Here is a 15,315-nt window from a genome sequence, read left to right as displayed (position 1 = left end):
AGTAAGAAGGGACATCTAACTCTACAGGTGCCATGGGTGGGGTGGGTAGTTTTAAGAAAGACTTCCTGCAACAGGTAGTGCTTGAGATGGGTCTGGGCCAATAGATCCTTCCAGTGACGGGATACTCGTGCCCATCTTTTACATTGCATCTCCTTCCCAATTTCAAGGTCCCCAAAACACTAGGCAGTCAATCAGAAGGCAGTATGTGAGCAAGACACCAGAAGAAAGTTATGATAATATGAGGGATACTTTTTAGGCCTACTGATTTAATGACTTATTCCTACAATAAGGTACCTATTTCTTTGGCCATCCAGAATACTCATGTCCATTAGAGCCAGTTACTGTCTGCCTTAACAGTGCTAGATTAATACTGCCAAACCCACGGCCATTCAATAAAGCATCTTCCTGATTCCATGCAGGACACTCCCATCCTACATTTTTGCTCAAATTATACTACATGTGATTAATTACAGTTTTCCTATTTAGTTCTTAATAGTCATTTCTTGAAAATTTTAATTTGGAAAACAACCCTAGAGCTATAGTTTTGTTTTTTTGAGGCAGGGTCTCATTCTGTCATCCAAGACGGAGCACAGCGGCACTATCTTGGCCCATTGCAGCCTCGACCTCCTGGACTCAGGTGTCCTCCCACCTCAGCCTCCTGAGTTGCTGGGACTACAGTTACATGCCACCATGCACAGTTAATTTCTTTTTTAAAATTTTTTGTAGATAAGGGAGTCTCATTATATTGCCCAGCCTGGTCTCAAACTCCTGGGCTCCAGCGATCCTCCTGCCTTGGCCTCCCAAAGGCTGGGATTACAGGCATGAGCCACTGTGCCTGGCATTGAGCTATGTTCATGTTGGCATTAAGTAAAAAACTAAATTATCTAGTACCTAAGTGTCATTCTGTTTTCACTTAATCATATCCAGCCTTAAAAAACTAAAATAGTGAAACTGTATCTAAAAACATAAGAAACAATTTAAGACATAAGCAATGTTTAAACAGCCAATCATTTAATCTTTACCTAGCTTAGAAAAATGACATTTAATCATATTTTGCCAAAAACAAACTTATTATCATAAAAAATCTTCCACTTCCCTTCTACTTCCTCTAGGCCAATCACAGTCAGTTAACCATTTCTGTTCCCTCTTCTTACACTGAACCTTACTCAAATTTGACCTGGCAAGCTCTTCTTCATCCCACACAGTTCAGGTATCATCTCTGTTAAGGAGCATTCTTTGACACATGCTGCTGCTGCTGCTCCACTTGAAGGTAACCTTAGTGGATTCACTACATCTCTGTGCTGCCTATGTGCATATGCATGCTTCCACTATTTTACTTTGAGACAGAGTCTTGCTCTGCTGCCCAGGCTGGAGTGCAGTGGTGTGATCTTGGCTCACTGCAACCTCCGTCTCCTGGGTTCAAACGATTCTCCTTCCTCAGCCTCCTGAGTAGTTGGGATTACAGGTGCGCACCACTACATGCATTTAATTTTTTGTATTTTTAGTAGAGACAGGGTTTCATCACGTTGGCCAGGCTGGTCTCAAACTCCTGACCTCAAGTGATCTGCCCTCCTTGGCCTCCCAAAGTGTTAGGATTACAGGAGTGAGCCACCATGCCTGGCCTATGCTTGTTTATTTCTGTATTTATGTTGCCTTAATAGATGTTCACTTATTAATAATACAATGCACAAAACATATGTGCACACTTTAAGTTTTATAAGCTGTGTAAACAGTGTGTATTTTTGCTTTGTTCATTTGCTAACAAGGGGTTAAGTGTTTAGGAAAATGCTACTGAATGATTCACACATAAAAGACTAACGGCCTGAGAAAAGGGGTGAATTTTCTTGTGTCTTCCACTAAAGGAAATTTTTTTTTTTTTTTTTTGAGACGGAGTCTCACTGTCACCCAGGCTGGAGTGCAGTGGCCGGCTCTCAGCTCAATGCAAGCTCCGCCTCCCGGGTTCACGCCATTCTCCTGCCTCAGCCTCCCGAGTAGCTGGGACTACAGGCGCCCGCCACGTCGCCCGGCTAGTTTTTTATATTTTTTTAGTAGAAACAGGGTTTCACCGTGTTAGCCAGGATGGTCTCGATCTCCTGACCTTGTGATCCGCCCATTGTGGCCTCCCAAAGTGCTGGGATTACAGGCTTGAGCCAACGCGCCCGGCCCACTAAAGGAAATTAGTAAAGCTACAGAAAGGAAAGTTGAACACTCAACCTCAGCAATCCAGAAAATTAGTTGCAATAGTCTGCCATTTCTTTGTTTTCACAGAAAGGTCAACTGCCATAGGAAAGTTGCTCCCTTTTGAAGGAACCAATAAAAATAACACATTACCATGCATTTAGCTACTCTGATGTATAGAAAGGCTTTTTCTTAGTCTCTTCAGTAAAAAATGTATGATCACATTTTCTGAAATGGAACACAACCACCGCCAAGCAGCCAAATATGGAAGCAAAAAGGGCTGAATTTGTACATACATATATCTATTGGTGTATCCTGAGATCTGATTGATGGCTGAGGTTTAAATCTGTTTCTTTTCGGCCGGGCGCGGTGGCTCAAGCCTGTAATCCCAGCACTTTGGGAGGCCGAGGCGGGCGGATCACGAGGTCAGGAGATCGAGACCATCCTCCTGGCTAACACAGTGAAACCCCGTCTCTACTAAAAATACAAAAACTAGCCGGGCGAGGTGGCAGGCGCCTGTAGTCCCAGCTACTCGGGAGGCTGAGGCAGGAGAATGGTGTAAACCCGGGAGGCAGAGCTTGCAGTGAGCTGAGATCCGGCCACTGCACTCCAGTCCGGGCGACAGAGCGAGACTCTGCCTCAAAAAAAAAAAAAAAAAAATCTGTTTCTTTTCAAGACAGTATATATGTCTAGGGCTGTTTAACAGATATTAGAATTTAAGAAAAGGGATATCATACTTCTTTTCATTCACTCTGGCTCAAACTGAATGCTGCAGTTACCAGCTACTTAATTTCAAATGTTTTGGGAAAATAATAAACTTCCAATTAAAGCTGTACATCTTACATTCTCTTCTCTTGCCTTTTAAAACAATAAACACCCAAACCAAAAAATTTTGAGCAAGGATAGTGTGCAAGCTTGTGTAATGGTATTTAAATGAAACAATACATACAGCATCTAGCTCAGTGCTCTGACACTCTTTGGGCACTCCCAAAATAGCAGTACATTTTGGTTTATAAGCAAAAGATGTGCAGAGTGTCAAAGTGAACTGGGGGTGGCAGCATGTGCATGGAAAGGCAGAACTCAAATGAAGATCAAGACACTTGTGTGCATGTATGTAGACTAGTTTATTTGGGGTTCTTCTGGTGATTATAGAAACACAGGACTGAAATTGTTGAGTTACAGGGCACGTGGAAATTCAGCATTAGTGCAAACTGCCAAACAATTTCCAAAAGAGGTACTAAATTACACTCCAACTAGCATTGTATGAGTATTCAAGTTACATCCTCATCAAAACTTGGTATCATTTTGAACATCCTGGTGGGTGTATAATGGTACTGTATTGGGTGTTAGTTTGCATTTCCATGATGGTTAGTGAAGCTGAATACCTTGTTACATGTATTATTAGCTAACATGATGGTTATGGACTGAATTCTGCCTGAGCCTTGGCCAAATTCATACATTTAAGTCTTACCCCCTTGTACCTCAGAATATGAGTATATTTGGAGATAGAGACTTTGAAGAATTCATTAAGGTTAAAAGAGGTATTACAAATAGTCCCTAATCCAATACGATTATTATCCTTAAAGGCAGGGGAAGAGACACCAGGGACACACACAAATGGAGGAGTGGCCATGTGAGGGTGTGGCAAGAAGGCAACCATCTACAAGGCCCAGGTAAAACCAAACCTGACAACACCTTGATCTTTACATTCTTGACTCCAGAACTGTAAAAAAGTTAATAAAAATAAAAAGTTAATTAAAAGTTAATAAAAATAAATAAAAAGTTAATAAAAATAAATCCAGTCTGTGGTATTTCATTATGGTAGCCCTAGTAAACTAATACAACAATATTCTCTTTTGTAAAAAGTCTTACCATGACAGCATTGGAACATTTTTCAAATTCCATAATTTTAGAAAACTTACTTTGAATCTCATATGGCAATATAATAATTTAAATTCATTATTGTTAGAGTCAAAGAAATAAAAATAGTTACCAGCCAAAGAATATGAAAACAAAATATTTAAAAAACTAAATATCCAAATAAACTAGGTATTATTCTCAGAGGGTAAAGTAATTTAGAAAAGAAACAACCAGAAATATATATCTGTGTCTATATTTTCATAGCACTTTGAAAATATTGAATAATATATGTGGAAGGCTTCATGCAAGTCAGTCACTTAGATCCAAATGTCACTCTGAACTACAAACATAAGTAACTAAGAGGTCTCACATGCAGTAGGAGTGAAGGACACTGGTCTCGGTCCTCCAGGATTTATTGGTGGGAGGGGTGGCATGGTGGGAGGTGAGGATCTGGACTGTATCTTCACTTCCACAGGCGATCCAGGCATTGCTGGCACCCTTTTCTCAGGACCAACTGCAGAGAATCAGATAAATGGAGGTTAGGGTTTTCTAAACGGTTGCAGAAACAGACAACAATTTGAAATACCAACATATTTCCCTAGAGGATTGCCTAATATAATAGGCTGAATAGTGACCCCCTAAAAGATATGTCCACGTCCTAACATCTGGAACTGTGAATGTTACCTGATTTGGCAAAAGGGTCTTTGAAGATGTCATTAAGTTAAAATTCTTGAGAGGAGGAGATCATCCTAGATTGTCTGAGTGGGCTCTAAATCCAATCTGAATGGTGTCCCTAAAGAAGGGACGTGACACAGACACAGAGACACACACAGAGGGAAGCCGAGGTGAGGACAGTCACGCCAAGTGGCGAGAGAGGCAGGGACTGGAGTGACACATCTATACACCGAGGAGTGCCAACGAGTGCCAGTAACCAGCAAGCCAGGAGGGGGCAGGAGACACATTTGTCCTCTGAAACCCCAGGAAGGAATCAATCTTGCTGATACCTCAATTTTGTGCTTCTGGCTTTCTGAACTGTGAGAGAATAAATTTCTATTGTCTTAAGCCGCTCAGTTTGTGGCACTTTGTTACTTCAATTCTAGGAACTAAAACGAGGAAACAAGGTCAAGTGGTGACATGAACTGAAAGTTAGCAGTCTCTAGATAGTGGCTGAGAAAGGAAGAAACCAGGTTACAAATATAGCTTACCTCAAATGCATTTTTTTAACTTCTCCTTATAAATGAATCAAATTATGAGGGGGAAAAAGCTAACATAGGAACTATCTAGACTTAGGCCTCAACTGCATGACATGAAAAGAAAATCACAATCAGTTGTAGATAAATCAATATTAATAGGCTGGGCGCAGTGGCTCATGCATGTAATCCTAGCACTTTGGGAGGCTGAGGTGGGTGGATCACCGAAGGTCAGGAGTTTGAGATCAGCCTGGCCAACGTGGTGAAATCCTGTCTTTACTAAAAATATAAAAATTAGCTGAGTGTAGTGGTGGGTGCCTGTAATCCCAGTTACTGGGGAGGTTGAGGCTGTAGAATCGTTTGAACCTGGGAGGCAGAGGTTGCAGTGAGCCAAAATCATGCCACTGTACTCTAGCCTGGGCGACAGAGCAAGATTCCGTCTTAAATAAAAAACAACCACCATTAATAATGATGTACTAAATTATATATATACACATATCAACTATATCAAGTAGGATAAAAGAGGGAGTCAACTTCTCTGACCTCAAACATGCAAATGTCATTCATGCTATATATTGTTCAAAAAGACGAAAAGTAGAGCTGATTCTACATTAAGCAGAGGCTGCTAAATGGCAACAAAATTCCAGAGAGATAAATTAGATAAACTTCATGATGCTACAATTAGGTAGGTCTGAGCTAACAGGAATCAGACTCGATACCAACGAGTAATATTCTAACATACCTAAGAAGTTATTTTTCCCTATCAAAGAGAACTTGCTACACACTTGGTTAATAGGACCAGGGTTACCATAATCACCTTTAAATTGAGCTATGTTCCTCACAGTAATTCTAAGCTTTTCACTTAAGTACCAGGCATTCATTCTCCAATAACTGCTGAATTCAAATTCAAGTGCAAAAAATGGGAAGGTTAAGTCCAAGTTTTCTTTCTGTGATAGCACAGCTATAAAGACAATACCGGCCGGGCGCGGTGGCTCAAGCCTGTAATCCCAGCACTTTGGGAAGCCGAGACGGGCGGATCACAAGGTCAGGAGATTGAGACCATCCTGGCTAACACGGTGAAACCCTGTCTCTACTAAAAAAAATACAAAGAACTAGCCGGGCGAGGTGACGGGCGTCGTAGTCCCAGCTACTCGGGAGGCTGAGGCAGGAGAATGGCGTAAACCTGGGAGGCGGAGCTTGCAGTGAGCTGAGATCTGGCCACTCTACTCCAGCCTGGGCGACAGAGCGAGACTCCGTCTCGGAAAAAAAAAAAGACAATACCTACAAGAGTGTTCACGATCCTGGCAACAAGGAACATTTTTGTGCATTGATGGGACACTTTTTAATAAGAAAAGTATCTCCAAATACTATTTTTTATGCTTCAGTTTGCAGTGGCCACACTTTGGAAAGGGATATAATAAAGTCAATCAAGAAAGCAATGCACCCAAGTTACAAATCCCCTGACAAAAATGTGCAGTTCTCAGAACCATGTGGGCAACACTGTGCCAGCCCTTCCCATCTCTCTGTTCAGGACATTTTCTTTGTGAAATTGATGGTCGTCCTGTCTGATTAGTGGACTAATGAGCTGTTGCGCTTGCCTTTTCTTCCTGACAGTATTTTCTCAATGCCCTTCAGAGAACAGCTGACACATTTCCAGCTCTTCCATCTGGGCCCCAGCTTTCTGGAAGGGTAGGGGAGAAGAAAAGGAAGGAACTGACAGTTGTCTCGCACTGTAATGTGTTGTGTACAGTGTGCAACAACCTAGAGGGAGCCTTTCTTCAGACCACCTGGCTCTATAGCAAGGGTGCCAAAGGCTTGAGGAAGGCTTAGCAGTGAGATGAGTTTTAACATTCAGCACTTGGCAGAATAAAAAAGTTAGAGCAGTCCAACTGCAGAATGCTGAACTATGTGCTCTAACCAACCAAAAGCTTCGATAGTGGGCCAAACCCAGCCACTAAAGAACTGTTTACAGATTGATACTTTTCATTTCACCACCCAAAATCTACAACACTAGTGTTTTCTTCATGTTTCAAGTGAATGAAGCAGAAAAAGCACAGGTATGAAGACTGAGAGATTCGGTTTGAATTCTCATTCTGTTACAACGCAATTGAATTTCACCAATTCATTTCACCTTTCTAGGCCTCATTTTCAACATATGTAAAATGAATGACCGTAAGACCTACCTGTCAAGAAACATGTAATGATTAAAGATAATGCCTAAATCACTGCAAGGGATAAAGAAGGTGCTTAATAAACAGGAATGATGATTAGAAGACAGAAATCCTCGTGTCAAATTCTGGACATCCTATTAACTAGGTATGTGACCTTGACCAAGTTAATTTTAACATCTGTTTTCTGTGGAAAATAGGTATACTATCAACAATTTATCCATGTAACCTCAGAGATACTGTATGGAATGATCCAAGAATTAACAGCTGCAAAATCACCAAGCACAATGTAAAGTGGTATTTTTGTTGGAAGCTGGGTGGCATGAACGCCCTTCATGTAATGAGATCTATCCAAGTGGTTTACAAGGTGACAAATTCAGCAGTTGCTCAGATGATGGGAAAGGGCATGTTCCAAAGTAGGCATTTTAACCCTCTGCTTGGGGTCACAGTAGGATCATAGTAAGTCCCTGTAGGAAGAAGGCTATGATATGCCTTTATGTCATCCTAGTAATGGTGACTTCCTTTTTGAATTTTTATGAAACTGATAGTTATGTGTTACATTCTAGCTGGATCCCATGAAAGAATCAACCATATATTGAACTCTTTTCAATCTTGGAGAACCTTAGATACAGTTCAAGAAGAAAATTCTTTTCCCTCAATTGTGGCTTGAGTCCATAAACACTATTGCTTAAAATATCAAACAGCCATAAAGATTTAGTCCCAGGAAGTCAAAATAAGCCTTGGTTTTGCCATAAGGGTCCAACTCAATTATAATTTCAAAGTAACTGACAATTTAGTCACCCCATGAGTTTGTCTTTTGATTATTCTGAATATATTTGTATATGTGTGTATTATAAATAAATGCATGTGTGCATATATATGTGTGTATATATTAAAAAATAAAACCCAGATATTACAACATGTACCTCCAAAATGACTTATGGTTCAACACCTAAACCATGGGAAGCTAAAGAACTTGATGAGTCAAAACAGGAAAGTATGTCTGAATAATTTCTTCTCTGTGTGCGAATTGCTAAGGATATCATGAAAACAGAAAACAGAAGAATAAAGTAATAAACAGTTACCTGTGTGATAGCAGTGATATTTTTTCCTACATAGGAATTTAAAGAATCAAAGATTAAAGTGAAGAGTAGAACTATTCTGTAGCTCCCCAGGAAAGTAACATAGAACACCCAGCACTCTCCCTCTTATCTGCAGTTTCAGTTCCCACAGTTTCAATTACTTACAGTCACCCAAGGTCCAAAAATATTAAATGGAAAATTTCAGAAATAAACAATTCATAAGTTTTAAACTGAGCACCGTACTGAATAGTGTGACGAAATCTCACACCATCCCACCTAGGATGTGAATTATCCCTTTGTCCGGAGTATACACTATCTGACCATAAGTCACTTAGTAGCCGTCTTGATTACCATCAGATGAACTGTCATGGTGTTGCAGTGCTTGTGGTCAAGTAACCCCGACAATTACTTAATAATGGCCCCAAAGTAAAAGAGGAGTGATGTTGGCAATTTGGATACACCAAAGTGAAGCTATAAAATACTAAGTGAAAAGGTGGAAGTTCTTGACTTCATAAGGAAAGAAAAAATTCCTATGCCGAGGTTGCTGACATCTACTGTAAGAAGGAAAAAGACGTTTGTGCTCATTTTGCTGCTGCATCTCAAACAGCAAACGTTACAACCATAGTGTATGATATGGGTTCAGTTACAGTTCAAAAGGAATGTATGTAGGGTTCAATACTTCCCATGGTTTCAGGCATCCACTGGGGGTCTTGGAATGTATTCCCTGTGGGTAAGGGGGAACCACTGTATTACTGAGACATCTCAGAAACATGCTATTTGAGAAGAATCTTCTATGATAAATTGTCCACAAACAAGGGCATTTACAAATCATTATAAATTGCTTTTTTTTTTTTTTTTAAATTAGAGACTGGCAAAGAGCAGAGGTGTAAATACAAGATAAAATATAATGAGGTTATCTGAAGGGAAAGGCTACTCCTGAGTGACTGGAAAGAAGAAAAACTTATAGGTCTCAAGGAGAAAGCATGTGAGGCAAAAGGTGAGCCTGATGTGAAGAATGCTCCATCACTCACTAATGACAGCGATTTTCTTTATCTGTCCCTGGGGATAATTCAACACAGGGTTATATGAAGGGTACCATAATGGACATAACAATGATAGGTATACAGCAGATACTCTCACATGTTTTACTTGAATCAGATTTTAAAATATATTAGAATTATGGTTGGGCACAATGGCTCATGCCTGTAATCCACACCACCTTGAGACAGGAGAATTGCTGGACATGAGGATTGCCAGGAGTTTAAGAACAGGCTGGCCAACACAGGGAGACCTCATCTCTCCAAAAAAAAAAAAAAAAAAACTAGCTGGATGTGGTGGCGCATGCCTGTGGTCCCAGCTACTCATGAGGTTGGGATGGGAGGATCAACTGAGTCCAGGAAGTCAAGGCTACAGTGAGCTGTGATCACACCACTGTACCCCAGCCTGGGTAACAGGGTAAGACTCTGTCTCAAAATAAAAAATAAAATAAAAAAATAATAATCTATTAGAATAGCAGTTTACCGAGCTTTTGAGATGTTATCTGCGCTGTGTGGGGTAGATTCGGTCAAGTGTTCCTGTTTATTATCACTGAGAAAAAGTGCAGAATATAGATCTTTCTATATTAGATTTATCAATAAAAATCCATATAGAGATCTTTCCTATAATGACAGGAACACTGATCATTCCAAAGAAGCTGGCCAAGGAAGCCATTAAATCCATTGCTTTATAAAAAAAAGTCAGACTCCAGGCCGAGCGCGGTGTCTCGCGCCTGTAATCCCAGCACTTTGGGAGGCTGAGGTGTGTGGATCACCTGAGGCCAGGAGTTCAAGATCAGCCTGGCCAACAGGGTGAAACCCTGTGTCTACTAAAAATAGTTGAGTGTGGTGGCACACACCTGTAATTCCAGCTACTCAGGAGGCTGAGGCAGAAGAACTGCTTGAACACAAGAGGTGGAGGTTGCAGTGAGCAACAAGACTGTGCCACACTGCACTCCAGTCTGGGCAACAGAGCGAGACTCTATCTAAAAACAAACAAGCAAAAACAAAAACAAAACAAAAAAAACACACCAAAAATCAGACTCTCAGGCTGGGAGTAGTGGCTCGTGCCTGTAATCCCAACATTTTGGGAGGCTGAGGTGGGCGGATCAGACTAAGAGAAAGGAGCGGGGAGGCTTATCATTTTAGGCCATGAAGTTCTGACATGGTTTGTTATGTAGGAATAGACAACTAATCTATACCACATACAAATTATAATGTTCCTTTTTTTTCTTCATTCTATTATTGTGTTTTATAACATCACAATATGTCTTGGAATTCTTAATTTCACAATTTTTAAAAATAGTATTATAATACACTTTGAAGGAGTACCATAGTTCATTTAAACAATCCCTTGTCAATGAACAATTGGATTATTTCCAATAATTTGGTCCTGAATTTTGAGGATCCCAGATCCCAATCTACTTGACCGTCCTGGATTTGCCAGGCCTTAGGGAAGTTCAGAGATGAAGGTAGGGAGGGACCTCACTTATGGGAAAGACAGACATACAGTACTGGGAAAATAAAGAAATAAAAACATTACCATGTATGATGGCCAGGCAAGTCTTAACACAATGTTAAGGTGTTTGTTGGAAAGGCTACATGGGCTCTCCAGGTAGCACACGGGATATAGTTTGAATAGTGCCCCCAAAGGTGGTATCACAGCAGAAGGAAAAATCAGGGAAAAGATTTCCTGGACCAGAGTCTGTCTTCAATCCCTGCCAAGGACAGGTAAATGTTCTGAACGTGTAATTGTCATATGATAAGAATTTCCAGGCCGGGTGCAGTGGCTCACACCTGTAATCCCAGCACATTGGGAGGACAAGGTAGGCGGATCACCTGAGGTCAGGAGTTCAAGACCAGCCTGGCCAACATGGTGAAACCCCGTCTCTACTAAACAAAAATTAGCTGGGCATGGTGGCAGGCGCCTGTAATCCCAGCTACTCAGGAGGCTGAGGCAGAAGAACTGCTTGAACCCGGGAGGTGGAGGTTGCAGTGAGTTGAAATGGTGCTATTGCACTCCAGCCTGGACAACAGCAAGACTCCATCACCAAAAAAAAAAAAAAAGACTTTCCAAAACTGATAATTCTAACCTGCTAAAGATGGAGGAAGGAACATCAAAATTACTGTTACATTTATAGCCTTATAAAGTTGGCTAAACTGATTATGGACACAGTACATGCTTAAGGATGAGCATTTACCATCTTTGTAACTCTGCCACAAACCTGACAACACATCCAACTTCCTAATGACATGCAGGCTTCATATGCCGAGATGGCCAGGAACAACTGTTTATAATGACAAACAAAAATGGAGACATAAGGATTCAAAGTAAAGTAATTACCAGAGGTCGGGCACAGTGGCTCACGCCTGCAATCCCAGCACTTTGGGAGGTTGAGGTGGGTGGATCACCCGAGGTCAGGAGTTCAAGACCAACCTGGCCAACATGGTGAAATCCTGTCCCTACTAAAAATACAAAAAATTAGCCAGGCGTGGTGGTGGGCACCTGTAAACCCAGCTACTCGGGAGGCCGTAGCAGGAGAATTGCTTGAACGTGGGAGGTGGAGGTTGCAGTGAGCCAAGATCACACCATTGCACTCCAGCCTGGGCAACAGAGTAAGGCTCTGTCTCAAAAAAAGGGGGGGGGGGGGGGGGGGGGGATATTACCAGAAAGTATTTTATAAGGACCTTTTACATTCAATGTTTATATATTTATACTGGAAAATTAATTTATCATTATTATAGCTCAGGAATCAGGAAACTTTTCCTGCCAAAGGCAAGACAGTAAATATTTTTTTGCTCTGCTGTAGCACACTATAGACAATATACAAATAAATGGGCTTGGCTGTGTTCCAATCAATCTTTATTTACAAAAATGGACAGTGGGCCACAGTTTTTTGTTGTTTGCTTGCTTGTGGGTTTTTTTTTGTTTGTTTGTTTGTTTTTTTTGAGACGCAGTCTCACTCTGTCATCCAGGCTGGATTGCAGTGGCGCGATCTCTGCTCACTGCAACCTCTACCTCCCAGGTTCAAGCAATTCTCCTGCCTCAGCTTCCCAAGTAGCTGGGACTACAGTCACATGCCACTGAGCCCAGCTAAATTCTTTGTATTTTAGTAGAGACAGAGTTTCACTCTGTTGCCCAGGCTGGTCTCAAACTCCTGAGCTCAGGCGATCCACCTGCCTAGGCCTCCCAAAGCACTGGGATTACAAGCATGAGCCACCATGCCTGGTCGACAGTGGGCCACAGTTTACTGACTTCTGCTATAACTGATTTAAAAAGCTGGAAAACCAGCCTGGGCAATAAAGTGAGACCCTGTCTTATCAAAAAATAAAAGAATTAGCTGGGCACAGTGGCACGCACCTGTGGTCCCAGCTACTTGGGAGGCCGTGTACCTACCAAAGAACTATAAAAGGAAGTCGCAGTGATCCGAAATCGTGCCATTGCACTCCAGCCTGGGTGACAAGAGGGAAACTCCATCTCAAAAAAGAAAAACAAAAAACAAAAAACTGACATCTATGACTTTCATTATGTCCTTCACTTCTTCAACAGAGTCTCAACTCTTGGTTAGTCTTATTTTTATCCATCCCAGTTCAGTAAATTAAAGTAGGGTCCCAATTACATAAAGGAACTATAGAATAACATGAACACACACACACTTGTAGAAGCCAGAAAGGATATACAACAAATTGGTAGAAGTACATATCTTGGGAGGTGAGACTAAGACAGTTGTAGGCTTGTTTAGTTTCTAACTAAAATAACTTTCTATGTTGGTCAGGGTGCTTTTTTTCCTTCCTTTTACAACAATAAAAAAGATATCTTCATTTTTTTGGGGGGAAAAGCATGTAACACTTATAAAAGTCAGGGAGAGTACCTAAACCAAATTAGGGACATCCCGATTACAGAAACAAAATAAATATCAGAACAAAAGAAGAATACAGGGAGAGAATACTGTAATTCTACCTTCATTTAAAAAGAGGCAGATAATTAAGTGTCTGGAGAATGAAGCATTCTTTTTTCACTCAGTTTTTTCACACACACACACATACACAAACTCAATCTCTCTAAATGTCATAACTAGTGATCTCAACCATACAAGCATAAAACTCCTCGGACCCTACAGAGCTTTTGGCACATCTCTTAGGTCTACCTGGTTTTTGGAAGTCAAAGAAGACTAACACACCTACGAAGGATCACTTGGTTCATGAATATACTAACTTCCTCCCTATGACCTCTCTGTCTTCTATCACTGCCATGAAACCTCAGACACAGAAATACACAGAAAATATAAATATCTCTTAAAACTTGATAATAACAACCCAATTTTAAGAATGAGCAAAAAAAGACTTGAAGAGATAATTCCTAAAATAATTATTTACAAATGGCTAAGATGCTCAACATACTAGTCATCAACAAACCACAAATTTTAACACATCAACAAATGAACAAACTACTGATACATAAGCCAGGCAACATAGATAAATGTCAAAAGCGTTAGGGTAAATAAAAGATGCCAAATGTTAAGGAAACTACCCACTGTATTATCCCATGCATGTGAAACTTCAGACATGAAAAACTAGTTACAGAAAGCAGATCAGTGGTTGTCTCAAACCAATGGGAAGAAACCAAATATAAAAAGGCAGGGATGTTAGAGGGCACAATCTATCTTCTTCTTATTATTTTTTCCTTCGGACCAGGTCTCACTCCGTAGCCCAAGATGGAGTCCAGTGATGCAATCATGGCTCACTACAGCCTTGAGTTCCTGGGCTCAAATGTTCCTCCCATCTTAGCCTCTCAAGTAGCTGGGACTACAGGCACACACCATCATGTACAGCACTTTTTTTTCCAAATTTTCTGTAGAGACAGGGTCTTGCTATGTTGCCCAGTTTATATTTTTTATAGTGATAGAAATGTTCTATATATAATGATTCTAATGTTGGTAAACAGTGAAATACAACAATAGTGGGGGGAAAAATAGATCAATTCCTTAACCCGATAAATGGTCTTTTCCAAAAACCTATATACAATGTCACGCTTTTTTTATTTTTGGTGGGGAATGAAGTTTCACTCTTTTGACCACGCTGGAGTGCAGTGGCACAGTCTTGGCTCACTGCAGCCTCCGACCCCCCAAGTTCAAGCGATTCTCCTGTCTCGGCCTCCAGAGTAGCTGGGATTATAGCTACTATAACCCCCAAGTTCAAGCGATTCTCCTGTCTCAGCCTCCAGAGTAGCTGGGATTATAGATGCCCACCACCATTGCTGGGATTACAGGAGTTTTTGCCCAGCTAATTTTTGTATATTTAGTAGAAGACGAGGTTTCGCCGTGTTGTCAAGGTTGGTCTCAAACTCCTGACCTTGGGTGATCCACGTGCCTCGGTCTCCCAAAGTGCTAGGATTACAGGCATGAGCCACCACACCCAGCCGATCACACTTTTCATCACACTTTTTTTTGTTTGTTTGTTTTTGGGATACAGAATTTCACCCTTGTTACCCAGGCTGGAATGCAATGGCACAATCTTGGCTCATCACAACTTTCACCTCCTGGGTTCAAGCAATTCTCCTGTCTCAGACTCCCGAGTAGCTGAGATTACAGGCATGCGCCACCACATCCGGCTAATTTTGTATTTTTAATAGAAAAGGGGTTTCTCCATGTTGGTCTGGCTGGTCTCAAATTCCCGGGTGATCCGTCCACCTGGGCCTCCCACCCAAAGTGCTGGGGTTACAGGTGTGAGCCATCGCGCCCAGCCAAATATCATACTTATTGATGAAATATTACAAACATTTCCTTTCAACTCAGAAAGAAGA

At 41.1% G+C, this 15,315-nt stretch overlaps 1 protein-coding gene across 2 annotated transcripts in view; it reads right to left on the bottom strand.

Moving 5' to 3' along the window:
- The window catches only part of CBFA2T2 (CBFA2/RUNX1 partner transcriptional co-repressor 2), a 161,434-nt gene that overhangs the window by 40,749 nt on the left and 105,370 nt on the right, over positions 1-15,315 (bottom strand). For both annotated transcript variants that reach the window (XM_033186119.1, XM_033186120.1), the window contains exon 2: positions 4,409-4,552. In XM_033186119.1, the coding sequence (XP_033042010.1) occupies positions 4,409-4,552 (144 nt within the window). The remainder of the gene's footprint in view (positions 1-4,408; positions 4,553-15,315) is intronic.

The sequence above is a fragment of the Trachypithecus francoisi genome, unplaced genomic scaffold (genome assembly GCF_009764315.1).
Source record: "Trachypithecus francoisi isolate TF-2019V2 unplaced genomic scaffold, Tfra_2.0 Lachesis_group21, whole genome shotgun sequence".
NCBI lineage: Eukaryota > Metazoa > Chordata > Mammalia > Primates > Cercopithecidae > Trachypithecus > Trachypithecus francoisi.
The sequence above is the reverse complement of the archived record's forward strand: the minus strand, read 5'-3'. Positions and strand labels throughout refer to the sequence as shown.